A 21,302-nucleotide genomic window follows, 5' to 3' on the forward strand; every position below is an offset into this window, starting at 1 on the left:
TTCCTTCTTAACATCTTTTAAAGCCCAACAGCAAGTGTAGATTTTTTTTTTAGTAGCTGTTCGATGCAGAGTGATGCCATTCTCCCTGAAGAGGATTTCTGACACAAACTGTACAACAGATCCGTTTACCCAATTATTTCAAACTTCACTTTACAGAGCGTCTGGAAAGAATTCACTTTTCCCATATTTTATGTTACAGGCTTATTCGAAATTTTGAAGGTTTTGCAAATTTTACTGATGTGAATGCTTATATTAATGAATCGCATTAATATAAGCAACCGTTGCTTAAAAACGTAGTCGTTTTGCAGTGATCGTCCTTGAGATGTTTCTGCGCCTTAAAATGGATTCCAATTGTGGTAAATTCAGTTGATTTAACTTGATTTGAAAAAGGCACACACCTGTCTTGGATATACAGTTGACAGTGTAGGTCAGAGGTCAAACACCGAGCATAAAATCAAAGGGACTGTCTGTGGTCCTCCAGGACAAGATGGTCTTGAGACGCAATGGGGAATGACACAGATTCCCCATGACCTTTTAAAGGTCCCAGTGGTCTCCATCGTTGGTAAAGGAACAAAGTTTGGAACAAGCAGGAGTCTAACTAAAGCTCACTTTATACATTTTTTCAGTTTTATTTATTTAGTTGTTTTTGGGTATTTAACAATATGTACTTTGCGGATGCACGGTATGGAATCCATGAGCTCAAATGTCTGGCTGCACCGGTATTGCGCTGCAGGCAGTGGAAGGTGCCCTCAGTAATCCAAGCTTTAATAAATCTGTTTATGAGCTGCAGAAATGCACAGTGCATGTAGGGGGTGTGGCCTCAATGCTGCACGCAGTAAGCAGTATGCTGCCTGTGTGACTGAGAAATGACGGTCGGTAAAGTGAGCTTGCATGAATGTTGTCATTTTAGTCAACATTAAGTAAAAACATTCCCCAGTTACATTAAAAATCCTTGTTAAGCAGTCAGCCTTCAGTGTTTTAGCTTCTAAATGTATTCCAGTAAATGTTCAAAAATCACTCTAAGTCCCTCAGGCAAAATTTCCAACTTTGAAAAACAAAGAATTATACATCCTTGGAATAAACATTTGCTAAATTAAGTAGCTGTTTTTATGCTCTTGTTTAAGTCCAAGAATGAAAATCAAAATGCCGATGAACAAATGATGTGTGTCAGACTATTTTAGGAGCAGAAGGAATAAATATTTTCCACTTTCTTTATTCTCACCATGATTTAAATCTTTGTTATAGATTTTTTTTTTTACTTTTTTTTTCTATACTAGGTGATCACAATTTTCAACAAGTATTTACTTGCTTTCGGCTATTACAAAGTTTTGTTTGTAAAACTTTAATATTTATTAGGTATTTAAATTAAAAATAAAGCTGAATTCAAAGGATTTCTTTCTTTTTTTTTTTTTTTTTAATCAGTAATAAGAATAAATAGTGAGATCGCTGCTGATAAACCAACCATACTGGTGTCTTTTCACATGTGGCGACACCTCTGACTCAAGCAGAATACTAATGAGTGAGGAAACGTTCTGTTTAGATAAGCTGCTCTTCTACTTACTAAATCATCTCCGATCTAAGTTGGAAAATGAAAAACAATTTGAAAAGAACAAATACTTTTAGAACGACTGTGACGTGAGGTATTGTGCGTCTGTTAAGGTTTCCGGACAATATTCTGGAAGTGATTTCAAACGGCGTTTACATCTTCAGATGCGACATTGTGGCCAATCTGGCTAGTAAAGACCTTTCGGGTTGTACTGCACTGTTTTCCACAATCACAACATTCGTGTTTTTCCATGACTGTGTAACTAAAAGCATGTAAAGGGATAAAGATTATGATACCAGTAGGACCTCAACACTGTGATGTAACATGGTGCAAAGTCTAACTTCTCCACAGAGAATAAATGTGTGAAAAATGTCCCACTGTGCCGAAGGGAATATTCTCCGCGTATAAAGCGAAAACATTTATGCAGAAAAATATAAACATACAACAGAATGGAGATAATTTTGATTGGATAACAACTAATCTGCAGAATAACCCAAACAGGTCAGCCATTCCCATTTCTTTTAAGAAACATTTCTATAAAAACACAGAAAAAAAGAAATCTAAAAAAAAATGCTTAAAAGCTTCTTCACACAGGATGTGCATAAATACTGAATGAAAACCAGGATTCAAATATTACAACTATTCCCCAAGGAGCATATTGAGATAACAGAGTAGTGAATGAATGTTGCATGGTGGTTTTAAAAATGTTCGTTTCCATGAGAAGATAGGCCTGGTTGTGATCAAATATCCGTCGACACAAATGTCTGGCTCAGCAGGGTTTTAAATGCGAGTCTTCAAACGGGGCTATAAGCAGGCAGCGCTCGTCAGATGGAGAAGACTAATGCTTCTCGAATGGACTATTTATATAATGAAGTAATTCAAAATGCTCGCCTGGCTGAACAGTCGAGAGGTTTTTAACACTGGTAGAGATTCACCGAGCTTTTAAGGAAACTTCATTTCTTTCTTTTAAATTTCAAGATGCGAGGAGGTTTAGTGGAACATTTCACTTCTACTGTTAAGAGTTTAAATGTCAGAATATCACTATGTATTTAAACTATTGTATCCTCCTCAGCAGTGCTGCTCACATACAGCCGGTCAGCTGGCTGAAATAAGGTTGTTTCATTACTTGAAAGCAAAGACGAATTAAACTATGGGGAACATTTTCTTTCAGGTCCAATAATAAAATGTCATGAGGTGGAAAACTAACGTAAAAGTAAGACTTGAAAGTAAAATCTGCAGTTTTTTATAATAAATAAGATTTTAAACAATTTTTTTTTTTTTGCTGCTTTTTCTTAAAGTAATTACAAATGACCGAAAATATTCTCAAAAACTTACTTTTATTTCAGCTCTCCCTTTTGCAAGAAGACCTGAATTTAAAGTTGAAATAAATTTGAGCTGTAAAACAAGATGGGAAAACAAGATGGAACTTGGCCATCTGACATCATCATCATCTACGAAAACCCAAAGAGTGAACAGGTGGAAAACAAAAGATTTTCCAAAAATTAAGTCTTAATAACCAGATAATTTGATTAATCAATAAAATTATTAATTTAACCACAACAACATTGTTCAATTTTGCCAAAGATTATGTATCAAAATAAAAACAAAACATATCAATAAAACTATTTTAACTGCAATCAACTATTATTCCAGCAACTGGAGTAAAAACATTGTAAAAAATGTTTTAATTTACAAAAGAAAACATCCCAAGCTGTGATTTTCCTTCTAAAAAGCAAGAAAATTACTTTTACATCATCAGAGACAAAAATAAATTAGAAATAAAAAACAGTTTTTGTTGTATAACTAAGTCGCTGACTTGAAATTAAAAGAATGTAATAATGTTTTACCATTTACTGAATGTTATTAAACAAAAAGGGGATGGAAACTTCTAATTTCTTTTCAAACAGCTTGAACTTTATGGCTTGGATCTGCTGAAGTGACCCTTAAATCCAACAGAAGGCCATTAATCAAACGTTGTGCGTCACCTCCGGTCACTTCGGGTCTTTGCCCTCGAACACATCATGAAAATTTGAGGAGACTGAAAGTCACCTGGAGTCGTTCTTCAAGGCTTCACCTCTAAGTCAAAGACGTTTCAAGCTTCTGATATATAAACATTAGGAAACATCAGGTTGATTCGACCTTTAACTCCACTGACATGCTTAACCGAAAAACACTCAGGAAGGCCAAACAAAAAGGTAAATTCACAGAAAATGCAAAGAAAAAAAAGAAAAAAGCACATAAAGATGCAAACTGTACTAGAAGACGTAAGGAAACCTAGGTAAAACTAGATATACAAGATCTGACCACATGTGCTGGAGGTCTGCTACAGACAAGATGGTCAACACTCAGATATGGGACTGGTAAAAAGGTCACGTCTTGCACGGACATGATGATGATTCACTAAGTCTAGCGGGAGTTTGTGAAGAGCAGTACCACTAAACACGGATGGTTTAAACAGCAGTCACAATCACAGTGACACAAAGAAAAGGCGATGTACTTGTACATTTACCCCGTCAGGTGGTAAGTCGGACAGGCAGCGAGGAGAGAGTGGGTTGTCCAAACCATAAAGGAGTGCTGGTGGCTGCCGGGACGAAGAGAGAGACAGAAGCTACAGCATCCAGCATCAACTTTCTGCTTTCCTCAATCTCACACTTTACGAAAGCTTAAAGCTATCATCATCATCATCATCATTATTGTCGTTGTCTCTAAGTGGGACTCGACACTTAATACAAAAATTACTACAACATGACAAATTTAGGATACAATAGCCAGATTAAAAAACATTTTCCTCCCCTTTTGCTTCACTTGTGAACCACTTAAAAACAGAAATGTGCTGTTGCGTAGCAGCCAATAAAGCAATTTCATCATAATTTTGGCCATTTCACATGGAATAAAGCCAACTATAATCCAATAAACTACAAATAACACAATAAAAAGTTTTTCATTTATCATGGTAGTTAACAGTTTTTGTTGGAGGGAATAATTATAATAATTAACTCAAGTATTTGAGCTCTGCAGCACTGTCCTAAATATGGTTTAAAGACTCAATTTGACAATTATATGTTGCAGAAAATATTGCTTTATAATTGCGTTAATTGGTTTACATATGAAAGTAATGCAATTTCAAGTACGGATAGGTTATTAAAAATATACTTTGTAGAAGACTGTGGTTTTTTTGACCCAAATGTAACATGTTACTGGCTCAAAACTGATTCTGAAGTTATTACATTATTGGCTTTATTTTAAGCGATCAGAGTTATTAGGTTATTTGAAAGGCGTTACATTTACTGGCCATTATGACATTATTGGTTGCTACGTTGTAATTGATTATAACTAATTTTCAATGTTAAATTAAACCAAAATCATATTCAACACAAAGTGGACGAACTGAAGGGTGGACTAATGAACAAAGTCCTGAAATAAATAGACAATAAAACATATTGTGTGGTGTAATTTAAGACTTAAAGTGACAACAGAGATAGACGAACGGCAATTTCTTACAATTATTAAAAGAAGAATTGAACCCGATGTTTTAACCCTGGTCATCTACTGGTCTTATTATTTCAGCAGCTTCATGACACATTCAATGTGTTAATTTACTTTAAGAATGATATTTTACAAAAGAAAGTTTTCATTTGGCATTGGGCAGAAAGTCTTTGCACATAGCTAAACAAGAAGAACCATTCTTGCAATTCTGATTGATTTCTGAAGGCTGATTTGCATCATCCAGTGTGTAAAATATTTTCTGTTATAAATTCAAAAGCTTGATTAAAGTGTCACAAGGTTGCTCTCATGTTTTAGCACTTTAGTAGAAAATTGGAATTAAAATTATTAACGTCAGCTTTGATCAAATTAATTCAAATAGAAAAGTCTGCGGTGGTCATGTTCATTCATTCTGCCATTCCTGGGTTGAATGTGGACAAAAAAAAGGAAAAAAAAAAAAACCTTGACAAAACTACATGGACCATTTCACTTAAACATTTTGTAACGCTCGATGTAGTAGTCATCACATGGCTCCCATCATCCCTGAATGGAGATTTGGCCCTTAGTGGTGAAAGAGAAAGAATTATGCCTTTAACGTTGTCTAAAAGACTGGGAAAAAAAAAACAAAAAAAAAAACATGGGAACCGGTTCCTTATTGCATGTGCCAGAGAGCTTTGGAGAAACAACTAAAATTTTTTTTTCCTGTCGTATTTGATAACACGTTTACGCTACATGATGAAATCTAACTTCTTCCTCTTCGTTTGGCGTCAGCTTTGTATGTGTAATGCTCAGAAAAAAAGAAATAATAAAAAGACCATAGTGTTACTACAGCAGAGTTAAGGAACATACAACCCAGCAGCAGAATCACATGAACAATGATTGAGTGGAAAACCTCTGAATTGAGAGTTATTGCAAATTGAGCCGGGAAGGAAATCCCAATTTGTCTCTAATCAGAGCAATAAAAAGACCTTGATACCGAGAGTCCTTTCAATCACCGACCACAGAAATGCAATAAAGCTACACGCCGACCAACTTCTGACCACAGAGAGACACACGACTCGCATGGCTGCCGCGCTCACCATGACTCGATTCAACGAGGCCGTCTGCAAGTCACTTCCACAAGTCGGAAAATCGTCGGAAAATTAACACGGTTCTAAAAACAGCAGCATAAAATCGTGTAAAACTATTTGATTTTCACATTTTTCAAGCTATGCAATTTCCTGCAGAAATATGTTCACTTTTTTTTAAAAAAACCCCCAACAATATTCTCTCACCTTTGCGTGGCGTTCACTTCGTCTGAGAGACCTGTGATTTTACCGTCTCAAAATAATTCCAAAGTACTTGCAGTAACCTGATCTCAGCAGTATCTGGGTGTACCCAGTGTTGAATATTAAAATTATGTTTCAATATAAACTTCAAGTCATAAAGCCAAACTCCTTTTTATAAAATGTGAGACTGCAAGCGAAGCACCAACCCTGTCAATATTTCCGAAGCCGAAGATAAAATAGTAGGACACTAGGTGAAGCCAAACAAAAAAAAGAAAAGAAAAAGCTGCAGGCTTTGTAAAAACAAGCTGCATTATTTATTTTTAATTTTTTTAAAGAACCTGTCTAGAAATAAGCAACGCTCTCCATTAAAAGGTCTGTTAAGCCATTAATTAGGGGAGAATACGAGAACGTTTACTCCAATACCGAACCAGAAGCTGAGCAAAGAACCAGGAGACGTGCAAAAGCCATAAAAAAATGAAAAATGTCAGCAAAACCTAGCCTAACCTGTATTCAAATGAGTGGAGGCACAGCTCCGCATACAAAGGAGCTTAATTTGTCACTCCACAAATAGGGATGCACAGTTAGTAGCAGATCATGTCATAATCACGTAGGTCAGCATTATTATAGTGCATTTCCATATTCAATTACCCTGAATGTTCTGGTGGGGCACACCTGTCATTATACGAGGCTAATTATGACCTCAAAGTGCAGCTATGCCAGCGCCATACCAAAAACATACCCGGCATTAGACTTTAATGAGAAAGGCTGGAAGAAACTTTGCACCCCCTTGAAACGCGGCTGCAGCAGGAGAGAAGCTGCTAACATAAAGGTAGCTTGGATCTGATTCGCTGGCAGAATCGCGTTTCTATGTTTGGCAACAGATCTGATTTCAATTTTATGTCTTTAAATCTGCAATACGTAAACTTTTTATAAAGGCTCCAATAAACAGACAAGGTGAAATCAGCCGTAGGTTTCGGGTCCACACGTGCGTTTGCTCTGCTTTCAGACTGAAACATGAGGGATCTGATTTAATAAACTTGATATTCGGTCAGTCCTCTGTAACGCATCTGTTTTTATGCTCTCTTTATTTTCTCAGTTATGATAGATCCTGGCTGGTAATCCATTTTTCTGTGGAAGCAAACTCCGCTTCATCGTAAATAGCCTTTGAAAAGGCTTGCGTGAGTCTATGTGAGTGAGATGAGTGCAGATATGACAGCTTCACCTGAGTAAACCCACTTGAGTCGGTCTGTACCTCCCCCTGGCCTTTCAATAAAAATAAAATAATCCCCCAGGCAGCTGATGCCATTTATGAGAAGTGGCCACAAATCAGCATGAATTCAATGTCCATTTCAAAGGGCAGGTGTACTAAAACCTTAAAAACTATTTTCCCCATCAGCGTGCGTATAAAGCTGCGTTGTGTCTACGCGCAGGGCAAGACTAACATAGATGAATATGAAAACTATAACTAAAAGTTCATTATGGAAAACAGCAGCAGATGTTTCTCACAGGAGGCAGCATTTCATGTTGGGTTGTTGTCATGCAAACAACAAAAGAGATGAACTAAAGCTTTATTTTATGTTCTTACAGAACGGTGATCATTAACATCAAGCCAGGCACTCGAGAAGAAAACACAACTAATGTATTTTGTTTGCGTGTCGCCTTCAAGACTGCAAATGAAACAGGTAAGACGTTCATACTAAGAGTTGTACCATTCAGGCTTTTTCTGGTTTTCTGAAAAATTTTGATTCTGGGGAAGAAAGGTAGAGGTTTGGAGTTTTGAATCCAACGGAAATGCAGGCATTATAAGATTATCCCTGTGTATGCATCAAAGCTAATGTCTCCAACCATTATCTGATTTGTATTGAACTTAAAAAAGAAACAGTGCATCAGACTACATTCAGTTGTTTAATACAGTTAGAGCCCAAAAATGGTGGGCGTTTTTAAGTTTTGCTCCTTTTTATAGATTTTTCCAGTATATCTCTTGCCAGCCACAATCAGAGGCAATAAAAGAAAAATTGAATAAACCTCATCTCTGGTCATTTGATTGGTGCATGTCTAGAGTAGGCCAATATTAAAAACTGAATCTGATTTATGTATTTTCAAGCATGAAGGTGTTTTTTTTTCTCCCTTGCAGAAGACTATGTTTAAACTCAACTCCGACATATATATATTATTTAAAAAAATCTCCTGGAGAAGAAGCAAATCAGCTGATATTTGGTGTCGGATGTTATACCAACCATTATGTGATTTGTTCCAAAAAGATGAAATGTTGAATTGACTCTGTTGGCTTCGAAACATCTTCAAATGAATTTTCACTTGGATAAATTAAATCAGCTGCAGACTTTGCAGCCAAATAATACATATGACATGTTTCTGCAGAAATCTGGTAAACAAGGAGTATCAAAGTTTCTTTTTTTGTTTTTGGTTTCCTTTCTTATTTTAAACTGATTATTTTTCTTTGGAACCTATTCAGTCACAGATTTACTTTAATCTCAACACTTTTTACATAAAAAAGACATTGTCTTTAGAAAGCTATTTTACAAGGAGCCAAGATTTTAACTGAAGGATATAATGGGGGGAAAAAAGGTCTTTAAAAAACCCAAACAATCACTTCTCACTATTAAAATGAATAAAAACTTCAAATAGAAAGCACAAAAAAGGCCCAAACCACAACATGCATTCCTACTCTGATTGGATTTTCTGCAGTTTGCATCCATTAGACTGCTGACAAAGAGCGAGAAGAACACAGGGAGGGAGAAAAAAAAAGGGGATATGACAAGTGCTAACAAGAATCAAACGGGCAATTGTGGCAGTTTGACTACTGGATCACCACAGCCCTTTTCACACATTAGTCATACTTCATTGACACAAAAAATGCCTTTACTCACCAAGACACCACAGTTTCTCCTTTGGTATTTAATCTAAACCAAACAAAGGAAGCTAAGCGCTACAGGAAAGCCATTTGGCATTGTTGAATCAGCTGAGAGGCGACAACACCACTGGTTAGGGCCTTGTACCGCATGCCTCACCTCTGTTCACACCTACACATACTGATAACATCTCTTCTGCTGCGGCTGCTTCTGAGGTGCATTAGCAGGTAGATGACAACTAAACAATTCTGATGAAAACGCATCAGGCACATGATTCCAAGTCAAGAAAAGAAAAGAAAAAATATCTGAGAATTTATTGCTTAGGTCAGCAAATGAAAATATGGTCCTTGGTACTTATTGACTTTATTTGAATGAAAACAAAACACAAGGCAATAACAATTCAAATAAAAATAACAGCCAGTCTGTACTCTCAGTGAAATGAAATCGTTTGTAGAAGACCGTCTGCAGTAGAAGTGCCCTGTAAAAGTACTCATGCTTCTTGAAATTGCTCCTCATTCAAGTTAAAAACCACATACTTCAACATTAGGATTGTGATAATCCAGCACAGAGTAGTAGGTGTTTATCAAATAGAAATAATAGATTTTTAAAATGTGAATCACTTTGTAGATCCACAATTTGTGGCTCATTCGTCTTCATCAAATAGCTCAAGCTCAGTCAGATTGGATGGAGAGCATTTGTGCAGAGAAAATGCCAACGATTCTGAAACTGAAATTAGATCAGGACTTAAATCCCTTTTAGAGGATACTTCAAGGCTGTCGCTCAAGATAGAGATGGAGATGAACGTATGGTCTGCAACCTGTGGCTGTGGCTAGAGTGAGCATTCCAACCCAAGGATATTTTGGGTTTTTTTTTTTGTTCTGCTGGGAAATGAACCTCTTCCCTACTGTAGAGTCTTTACAACCTCTGACAGATTTTCTTCCAGGATGGTACTTGGCTGCATCCATTTTCCCAACATCTCTGGTTTCCATGTCCTTGGCTAAGGAAAAGTATCCCCACAGCATGACCCCATGAATTTAGAACATGGTCTCATATGAACAGAGCGCTTTCTTCTACAACTCTGCTGTGTCCTTTACAAGGTTTGTGTGAAGCTTCGAATGTGACTTCTTCCTGCCAGTTTAATTGGACTGTCATGTCCTGGGAGGTTGGCAGTTGTTTCAGACTCTCTTCCACTTTCAGACAATGGATTGATCAGAGCTCAGCGAGATGTTCAAAGCTTGGAATATTTTCTTACGACCCAATTCTGCCTTGAACTTCTCCACAACTTTCTCCCTGACCTGACTGTTGTGTTTCTTGTTCTTCTTGAGGCAGTTTCTTCACTGATGTCCTTGAACAAGCCTCTGAGGCCTTCACAGGACAGCTCAATTTACACACAAGTGGACCAAATGTATTAATTACATGACTTCTGAAGGTAATTGGTATCATTAGGCTACACCCTTCGCATCCATGTGCTACTTTGTGTTGGTCTATCACATGAAAGTTTATGGTTGCAACACGGCAGTACATGAAAATGTCTAAAGAATATAAATACACTCAACAGAGATGCTTCCAGCTGTTAACTTGGTGGACGCAATGTACCTCGTATATTCTAAAAACGTACTCTTCTGTGTCCTCCATCAGTCGCTAGCTAGAACGCACAAAAATTACCCCACCAACACAGCAAGCCCGGTTATAAATGTCTTAAGGCAAATGGGCAGAGGGTTTATAAAGGGTGACTTCTCCCTTACCACAGACTAACCCCAAATATCAGCCTGTAAAATCCCAGCTAACTATTCAGGTTTCAAAATAGTAAGTGGTCTGAGTGGGCAGAGCCACACAGAGCAAAGTAAAGCGGCTTCAGTACACTTCGACTGTCGTCGTGTGCACATGATTCACCATAACATTACTGTGTGTAGCCACTTCCACAACTAATTAAACACACTTGGTGTACTTTAAGATTTGCAACCTAATGGGAAAAGCTGTCACAGTAGTAGCACTCCCATTTCTTATTTTTAAAGACAAGAGTTTTCCAATGCACTACAAACATATGAAAGATTCTGACATGCAGCTTGAATAAATTACCTTTTATATGTGCTGTTGCTTTTTTTTTTTTTTTTAAAGCAGCTTTATTCTACAACAGGAGGAATGTACTAATACAAATGATCAATTGATGTCATTTTATTTGAAATAATTAGAGGGTTTGCTCTACACTCTGCTCAGAGTTGCTGACAAACGCTTACAATAACTAATGTGAATAAATTAGTTCAACAATCACAAAATCGATTACTACTCAGAAAAACATAAATTTCAATTAAGTATTTATATTAAATTTTGACTTTTCTAAGTCTTTCCATTTGGGATAAGATCAACAAAAAAAAGTTACCAGGTTTTAAGCAGGTTAAAACCTTAAGCTGTTAAGGTGTGCCAGGTAGCTGACACTTTGTGTACTGTATGCCCATTGTAGCTTCAGGATACCTGTAAAGATTTACAGTACAAAATAAATAGGCTAAGCAGATGAGAACATGACATTTTTACTGTCATCAGAAAAAGAAAAAGAAAAATCTGGGGAAATTCTGAAGTAAATGCTCCTAAACTCACAAGTAAACCTACAAGACAACTGGAGGATGGAAGAACCTCATTTAGTGAAAATCCATCCACGTTTTAATTACTGTGCTAGCATAGGAAATCTCCTACAGGCAGTGAGTTAGCTCACTTAGCACAGGTTGCCTTGAGAACTGTTTTTCTTTTCCCCTTCAAAATCCAGCTCTACCGCTCCGTCAGCCGAAGCTACGCCAAGAACCGAACGGAGCTCTGACAGAAGGGTAGAAGCAAGGATGGCGAGAGGCTGTGTGAAGCACATGCTTTCTACCCTTCCCCCTTCACGAACAGTAGTTGATGACAATAGCTTCAAAACCAGGGCATGTCAGACATCCTGACAAAGGCAGACTCCTCCCAAGCTACTGATTCCCAGCTCCCAAACACACACGCAGGCACAGGAAGAGGGCAAGAGTCAGGGATGTGGTGCCTGCCATGTCCGGACTTGCAGCACAACAAGCCTTTTTGACGGAAAACAAAAGGCATTCTGAGGTGGAACCATAAAAATCATGTTGGACGAGGACAAATCTCTGGATTCACACAAAGCTCAGTCGCAGTTTACCCAATAAAGGGCATGATATATACAATAGCACCTTAATCTATTTAAATAAATAAAGCCAGCGATAAAAACCAGACAAAAATCCACCAAGAAACACACTACCACAGTTGTGTAATGCAAATCCCATTAAGCTCTTACTCACATGTAGGCAGGCGAAAGGGGTGAGGACCTGGATGTCTTAAGGACTGGCACTGGGAATTTCCAGCTGACAGGAGAACCGCTTTTCCATTTCAACGGCATGTTGTTGTCACCAGGATGGTGCTACAGCAGTACCAGCAGCAAAAACCATTTCCATGAAAAGATTCCCAATGCAGTCTTCCATCCCACTCTGCCCACACCATTTAAGGGGGAGGGAGAGCAGCGGTGGCACCAGCAGCTGCAGAGGAACGCTGGTGGAGGCAGCGAGGGCTACAGTCGGGGTTGTGACTTTAGCACTGAGAAGCCAATGGACTGCGCTCGACGCGACTGCCTGCCCTGCTGCATTCACAGTTGTCTCGTGGAGGGAGGGAGTGAAGGGGAGAGGAGGGAGGAAGGGAGGGAGCGCTGCGCTTCCATCACCCTTTCAGGATCTCTGAAAAAGCTGTCGCTGGGCGACACCGCCACCTTGTTACAGAGGTAAGGATTACAGCTTAGAGCCAAACCGAGTGCAGATAGTTTTTATAGGTGGGGAGTTGAACGCAAGAATCCTCACAGTAAGTTTCACGACATTCGTCTGAGGCAGACCGCCGTCGTAGGCTCCTACAACTCATTCACCCCTTGGTTGCACAATAACTCTTCTCTCATTCACAGGTAGACTTTCTACTGCCCTTCTGTATATGCTGATTATTAACCCATAAATCACGCCGCCTATAAACAACCTCTTCAATTACATAATGACCATAAACACCCTCTATAAATCTGTAAATTATGTAAATTCTGCCATTTAGTGCACCATGATCTCTGCACATTCTGTTCTCAATGATACAGCCGTTTACTGCTGAAGACAACTACTGCTGTTTAAATTATTTTCTAAACTTCACATTCTGATTCAAAATGGCTAAACACATTACTTTTTATGACATTATGTCTTATTTGTGCCACTTGACAAGTTCTTTTGTTGTATGGGAAAGTAACTACAGAGGTATCTGCATGCACAGTCATCGGGGTTCCTCTACAGTCTTGTATTCATTGTAAAATAAACTGAATAGGACCTTCTGGCAGATATTTGAGGTGGGTGGGCATTAAAGATGCCATCAGCAAAAAAAAGGGAACAGAAAGTACAGACCAAAACTAGGGCTGAACATTTGGTGTAATAACATTAAATTTTTGTGATAGTGTGCTTCGTGAAATTGCAGACAGTGATGTGCCGCTGATGACTAGAATTTCATTTAATGTGCAGTTCTTGGAGGAAGAAAAGGAAGGAGGAAGAGAAGGAGGGAAGCACAAAGAAAATTAAGAAATGGAGGAAGAAAGTATACAAAGGAGGAAAAGGAAGAACAGAAAGAAGAAAGCAACTGACTAAAGACAAGAAGGTGTAGGATAAAAGAAAACAAAGAGTAAGGGAGGAAAGAACAGAAGAGAGGAAGAATGCAAGGAAGGAAGAAGGGACGAGGGAAGTATGAGGAAAGGACAGGCAGTGAGTTAGCAAATAAAAACATTTCTCTATAGTCTGATTCCCTTTTGCGATATCATCTATACCTGGAAAATATTGAAATTAAATTCAAGATTTTCACAGACTGTACAGTCATGGATAAAAACTGAGTCATGGATAAAAACATGTTATAAATAACATCCTGTATTTTTTAACACTAAGGTTAGATTTGTTTTTTGTTTGTTTGTTTGCAACTGCATTAACAATTGTAGCTCTTCTGCTTTACATGGACTGAATTTACATATAACTTTTCTAGTCAAAGCACTTTACACTAGAACCACATTTACCCAGGAGCACACACACCAACGCTGACAAACATTTACAAAGATAAGTAGGCAACCTGGGGCTAAGTACCTTGCGCAGCGGTACATCAGAGTGGTGCAGGAGGAAGCTGGAATTGGACCCACAACTCTGACTACTCTTCCACGGAACCCCAGTTGACCAATTAAATTATACATTTTGATTTAATTTCTTGGGTAAATCTAGTCAAAAATCTAAAACTTTATGAACATGAAAGGTGCCCCAAAACTCTAGGTATGTGCAAGCGGTAGAAACCTAGAACCTGGAGGCGGACTACCTTTTTTTTTTGTAATAGACTAGTCCACAGTATCCAGTACAGGGTGACTGGTTATGCCCTGCAATAACAGAGATGTTAAGTTTGTGCTCCACTATTTTAGTCTCTGCACTTTCACAGAGGAAGCAGCATGTGCATTGCCCACCACAGACATAAGGCACGCACAAATCACTCCGAAGTTGGCCACCAGTTGCTGGGAGACCAGGAAGTACTTAAATAAATAAAATTTTAAAAAAAATCAGCTGTAGATGGAACAAACAAACTCTGATTAGAGCAGATAATTAAAAATGTGTTCACAAAGAACTACTCTTTAGATAAATTTATTAGAAAGTATTTACCAAGATCTTGCACATGGTTTCCTATTTATAGAGTCAGACTACCACTGAATCATTTATGACTACAAACATGAGATGACAGCACTGTCATTGCTTTTGTGGCTCCGTCATTGTTATGCTATGATAAATTTATCCATAACAGGTGCAATGCCAACAGCAAGGTGGAGGTAAAGGTGTGCGTCATCGATGTGCAGACAGAATCTACAGTTCGCTGTAGCAACAACGTTGCCAAACTCCTGTGAGACATCTGCTGCAATTTATAAAAGCCAAGCAACCTCTAATTGAGTGCGGTATATGTAACAAGAGTTTCTTTTAAACGTGGTTCAGAGATGTTGAAGCACAGCCACACAAACCCAAACCACAACAAAGAGGATGACTAAGAGCAGAAACCACAGACTTCCTCAAGAGCTGCAGCCGGTGACTGTCTATATCGCACAAGTTGACCTTTTGCAGGAGATTACTAATTAAAAACATTGAGCAACGTGACCTAGCATGCAGAGAGTTAACAAAATCAGACAGCTGTTGTTGGAAAACTTTACCAGGCACCTATTAGCAGCTTGTACTGCTGCTGTGAAGGGGCTTTTGCACCTTTTGCACCCAGTGTGACACATGTTGTTGCTTTTCTGTCAGACCGAGCTAATTTTATTTTAAGAGAAATAATCTAAGTGGAGAAAAAGGGGAAGTTTTTAAATGATGACTTTGTTCATTATGGAGAAATAAGAAAGAAAAATATATATATATATATATGTCACAACATGATGTAATATTTTGGAAAAAGACAAATAATACATTTTCTATTTTGTTCTGCCTATTTACTGTCATTTTACACAAATCAGTCCAGAGTTTCCCTCAGAAAACATGCTAAGCCCAGTGGTTGGGTGCTAGAGAAGTCATTCATCCAACGACAATTTGTGCTTTTAAGTTAAAAAATGTTTAAAGTTGACAGGAAATTTGAAAATATCAATTGATAATTATGTGTTATTGGAAGATTAATGTTTGAATACTGACTATAAAAAAAATGTAGATGATTTAAAAAAATGCAGACATTTAAAAAAACTAAAATAAATAAGCAATGCTTTCCCTAGAGGGGGCACAAGTAAAGCCTGGTGGCCCGCCAGGCTTGTAATACACTGCGGAAAACCCTGCAGTCCAAGTGCAGACTTAATTAAAAATATGGTCAGCTTTTTTTTGTTTTTGTTTTTTTTTTTAGGCAAAACTACGAACAACCACAACAGATTTTAAGTTATGAAATGAGGCACATTGCTGCTGTGTATGATTAACGCTCCTTTGAAAAACATCACACAGGACATATTTAATAAAAAAAATGTTGACATTACAAACTTCCTCTGACTGTAATGCAATTATAATTCTGTCAATGCTGGAAAACAATCACTAATTATGGCTTCAGAACACTTGCTGGCTTTTCAGTTGTGACTTGAGCCCGTTCTCCTCTTCTCAATTCAGGGAATCCCTGTAATGTTTGTCAAGGTTTGTAGAGACGTCATCTAAACTATAAAATTGTAATCGCTGTGACAGATTCATTGGTTGTAGTTTTATTGCTGGACATAATAACATACAGAGTTTAGATGAAGAGATATGTTTTGTACCAAACAATGGAAATATACAAATGAAATAGCAGGGGTAAAATATGAAGTTCCAGGAAAAAAAAAATATTTCTCAAAAAGTAAAATATACCTATACAGACAAAAAAAAGACTGCAATAATTAACTGTTACACAGATTATGATCCTTCACTTAGTTAAGTCTTTAAATTGAGAAACCTCTGAGCATTTAATGTGGGGACAAAAATGGCTTTTTTGGGGTTTTTGTAGCTTTGTGTCCGAGAAGCTGTTCATTTTTTTCAATTCTTTAAATACTTTTCTCTACTGCTTCTCAATCAGATCTAAGAGGATATTGTCGCCTCACAGATGCAGCCGGCCGTAAATACTAGAAACGAAAACAACAACAGAAAACAATCCCCCCCCCAGTTCTGTGTGTGATCCCTGTAGCGTTCTTGTTTGACGCTTCCAACATTGCAAGAGGCTTATTAAAACTATTCAGATGTCGCGAGCCAAGTGTGGCAACAAGTCAAAGGCTTTTTAAACACCACTGCTACTACACTCAAATGTCAACAAATTTAGCCAGTATTAAACGCGAGTCTGCTAAGCATGAATGACTTTTACTGTCGAGCTGTTGTAATGGAAAAACTGGAGGTCTTTCCCAGGAATCGGAGGTACTAGAGTAAGACTGTTGGAGCTCGCTCTCAGTCCTGGTCAGTCTGCGGCGAGGTCTCCTTTTGAGTAATCAGGGAGGGCTTAAAACCATCTCATGTAATGGTAATGCCAATCTGCTGCTGGTTTAATTACACAGTTTACCAGCTAAAAAGTAGTAGAAAATCATAAAAGGAAAAAAAAAACAAAAAAAAACCTAAAACAATCAATTTACTTTCTCAGTGAATTATAAAATGATGACAGTGTGACACATTAAATTACCTGTCATGTAGTCCGACAGGCATCGTCTCTCCTCTGTGTGCAGGGTGATCCATTCCCTCCCCGAAAGCACACCTGGACAAAAACAGGAAGAAATCAAAGCAAAGTTTTCAACAGAGTTAAATCCAAGTTCAACACCTTAAATAATAATAATTTTAAAAAAACGGAACACTGTCTACTTGAGCTTCTTCCAAGAGGCAGGAGATACAGAAGACCAGGATGAGTCAGTTCAGGAACATTTTGTTTTCTCTTCAATAAATAACCCACACCTGTTCATACATTTTAAACAAATAATATATACGCACCAATGTGGGTTTGTTTAATGGGGTTCACCTTATTTAAATGGTTGCGGATCGTGTACTTTCTGTATTTGTGAAACACTAGTGAAATGCCTGCAGTTAGACGATTCTATGATAAGTTTTATTCTTCACAGACCAACCCGAGTTACAGCATGAATAAAGTTCTTCGTGTGAGTTACAAGTCAGATAAAACAATATTAAACACATTAGATTTTTCTTCGTTAAAGCAAAAATGAAAACAAAAAAGAGGTGCAACAATCTCTGCAACTACTCTCTTGAAGAAACTTTTCAGGTAGTCAGCAATCAGACTTCCTTGGTATATCAGTATGCCACATCTTGACTTGGCAATACTTTCAAACTCTGCATAGCAAAAGTTATTTAAGTCTATCAAATTCTCTTTTGCACAGGTGCTTTTAAATTGAGCTTTAGACCAGGGGGATCTCCAAATTCAATACATCAAGAGTCAAAATCCAACAGCAATCTAAATGCAACTCTTCGCACATTAAAATCAAATGAACTCATGAGCATCTAATCAAGTTCTGCAGAGACCTGGTAATGAACCAATCATTTAATTCAGATGTGCTGTAACAAAGATGGACAGTTGTTGACAGTTCTCCAAAACCACATGCTGTAGACTTTGAACAGACAATATACGTTTTCTTGCTGAATAGCTTATGAAACATTGATAAAAAATGTCTAGGTTTGGTTTAATCTACTCATAACGCATTCTACCACAGGATTAGGGAGATTTTGGTCATGCCTATAAGTTTTTTGTTGTTGTTTTTTTTGTTGAAGAAAATAAATCAGAGAATACAGAGAATGAACAACCAGTACTTTTTGGCTGCCTCTCTGACCTTTGTTGTTTTTGTACTCACTGTTTTAACATATCTTCTCCAGTTATTGATGACTGTTTCCTTTTAGCACAGTAACAGGGTGTGTACATTTATGCCAAATACTTTTTATTTATTCATTACAAGAAAAAAAATACTGAATTTTCCACTTTTAATTTGTTGTGATTTATTGAACCAAGAAAACACATATTAAGGTTTTCCCTCAATAAATAAATAAACTTGCCCTGGACAACATAAACAAGAGTTCAAATAAAACACATCCATCAGAATGCACACACAGTAAAAAAAAAAAAAACAAAAAAAATCCATCAGAATGCACACACAGTAAAAAAAAAAAAAACAAAAAAACCCCCCATTAAAAACAGTTAAATAAAAATGAAAACTGATAATTAAAAGTATAAACTTAACATCAATATATGTTTTAAATAAAAAAAAGAACACAGTTGTGTATTTAACTGATTTAAACGTTAAACAGAAGAAAAGGTTTGAAGAATTATATTTTCAACTTGTGGTTTTGTGTATAACTAGACAAAATAAAGGGTAAACAAATATCTACAGTGAGAATAGGTAATCAAAAATAAATTGACTTCTGTTTTTAAACTTAATTTAGCTTTTTCAAAGTGGGAAATAAAGGCTGCTCTCCCTTTATGTGATCTGCGTACGGATTTCTTATTTAAATTTGATCTCGGTTGTTATGACATTTGTTTTTAAGATTAGCAAAGATAAACAACAGAGAGCTGCAGGCGGATCTAACTAGAATAGTGTGTTTAAACTTAAGGTATGTTTTGTTTTTAAAAGTCGTCTCTCAGCGACAGTGCGGTCTTATTTGCTAGCACTAAAACCGATTAAAACAACCTAGGACAGTAGCTGGACAAAACCAAAACCAGTCAACACTGTCAAATCTTTGTTGCTTTTCTGGTCATGTTGTTGCCTTCACAATGTCGGTCCATTCTCCTCCTCTGGGATTCAAGCCCTAGCTAACTAGCTTAGCCGACACTAACGTTAACGCTTGCTAGCCTAAAATCTCGGTAAAAGACTCGACTACTACATGATTATTAAGTTGGAAGCAAATCTCCAAATCCAGCTTAGTAGGTTTAGTTAATTTAGTGAGCCGTAACTGACCGGTGTCAAACCATAATTTAGTTGGTTTAGTTAGTCTACTTGCTTGATTGATATGCAACAGCCAGCAGATGCCTGAGCCCAACTGTCAGCTGGCATTTGTTCAGTTAAATAAGCAACGTCCGATATTCCCATCACTTTACATGTTTTTTCATTCACTACGTAAACTTTTAAGTAACATATTCCATTACCTTTCGAAGCACGATAACGTTACCAGCGTCCTTGTTTTCCTTCCCAAGCCCCTCAAATCCACTTACAAGGCTGGAGCCGCCTTCTTCTCCCTATAACCCAATGCTATTGTCGTTTACTGTTGAGCAGGGAACATCGAAACTTCCCATTGGTTGAAGAGTCTGGCAATCTTCTGCCATTGGCTCAAAACTTCCGTTACTAAATAAAGTGGGTTTTAGGAAGAGCCTGCTTCATGTGCGGCACGTTGAGGCTGACTGAACAGGGCGTACTGCTGTGCTCTTTAAATGGGTAGATTTCCATGCTACTATTTATCCAGTTCACATCTCCGTATTACAATATTTTAAGGTTTTTTTTTCTTTCTTTTTTTCCAAAAGCTCAGATATGTTTTACATTAAAGTAAACAGCACATAACTTGTAGTAATGCCAAAAGCAGAAGTAAGATTCATGCACTAGTACTACAGTTAGCTAAGTTAATCAAACTATTCATAGCTATATATGGGGAAGTCAGTTTTAAAATTTAATAGTACTGTCTTAATTTTGAAGTAGAATTGTACTTTATTGCCTAAAAATTAGTTCACTTGCCCTCACAAACATGAATCTGAGTGAAATCTGTGCAGCCTGAACTCTGAAGACTTTCCATGTGGTTTATGAGAGTGTTATTAGAAAGTTGTGACCATTCTTCAAGAAACATATTTGTAAGGTTTGACACTGGTTTTAGGTGAGAAGACTAGCTTAAAGTCAACACTTATGTCAGAAGTGGTTTTACTGGGTTGCGGTCAAGACTTTGTGGAGGATAGTCAAGTTCTTTCACAACAAACTTGTTCATCCTTCTTTATGGACATTTTTGTGTACAGTCATGTTGGAACAGTAAAGAACCATCCCAACACTGTTCGCAAAATCTTAGGAGCATGACATTTTCAAAATGTGGTAAGCTGGAGCACTCATGATTTCTTTTCACTGGAACTATTGACCTGAGTCCAATTTCAGAAGAACAGCCTCACTTGGCCAAATAAAGTGAGGTTGTTCTCCTGGCAACTACTGAACACAGAGCCAGTCAGAGCAGCATGATTACTGAGTCGTCAGTTCATAGAGCACATCTTCAATGTTCTAGCAGCTGTGTTGTGCTTTACAGCATCACAGCCAATGCTTTGCATTGCACTTGGTGATGTGAGGCTTGCATGCAGCTGCTTGGCCATGGAAGCCCATTACAGGAAGTTCTTTGCACACTGTTCCTTCGCTAATCTCAAAGCTGTATGAGTTTTGGAAGTCAGTAGCCATTTACTCTGCACTCTATATGCGCCTCAGCATCCTCTGACTCTGCTCTGTGATTGTATGTCTTCACAGCTGAGTTTCTGTCATTCCAAGTCACTTACATGTTGTTATAATACTACTTACAGCTTATATTTACTAGCAAGGAAAGTTCATAACACTTGTTGCAGGTGTGGCATCCTATCACAGTGCCAGGCAGGATGTTGAAGAAACCTCTGACTAAAGACAAT

At 37.6% G+C, this 21,302-nt stretch overlaps 1 protein-coding gene across 6 annotated transcripts in view; it reads right to left on the bottom strand.

The window, feature by feature from the left end:
* klhl13 (kelch-like family member 13) overlaps positions 1-19,975 on the bottom strand; it is a 38,425-nt gene extending 18,450 nt beyond the window's left edge. For 3 of the 6 annotated variants that reach the window (XM_007563243.2, XM_016676980.1, XM_016676981.1), the window contains exons 1-2: positions 19,806-19,975; positions 17,349-17,420 (exon numbers count right to left, since the gene is read on the bottom strand). In XM_007563243.2, coding sequence (XP_007563305.1) covers positions 17,349-17,401 — 53 coding nt within the window. In that variant the 5' untranslated portion in view covers positions 17,402-17,420; positions 19,806-19,975. Of the gene's footprint in view, positions 1-4,055; positions 4,128-12,460; positions 12,581-17,348; positions 17,421-19,805 lie in introns of those variants that run through there. The other 3 variants (XM_007563240.2, XM_007563239.2, XM_007563241.2) reach the window with 3 other exon arrangements.
* Between the last annotated feature and the right edge of the window lie 1,327 nt (positions 19,976-21,302).

This window comes from Poecilia formosa, unplaced genomic scaffold (genome assembly GCF_000485575.1).
Source record: "Poecilia formosa unplaced genomic scaffold, Poecilia_formosa-5.1.2 Scaffold145, whole genome shotgun sequence".
NCBI lineage: Eukaryota > Metazoa > Chordata > Actinopteri > Cyprinodontiformes > Poeciliidae > Poecilia > Poecilia formosa.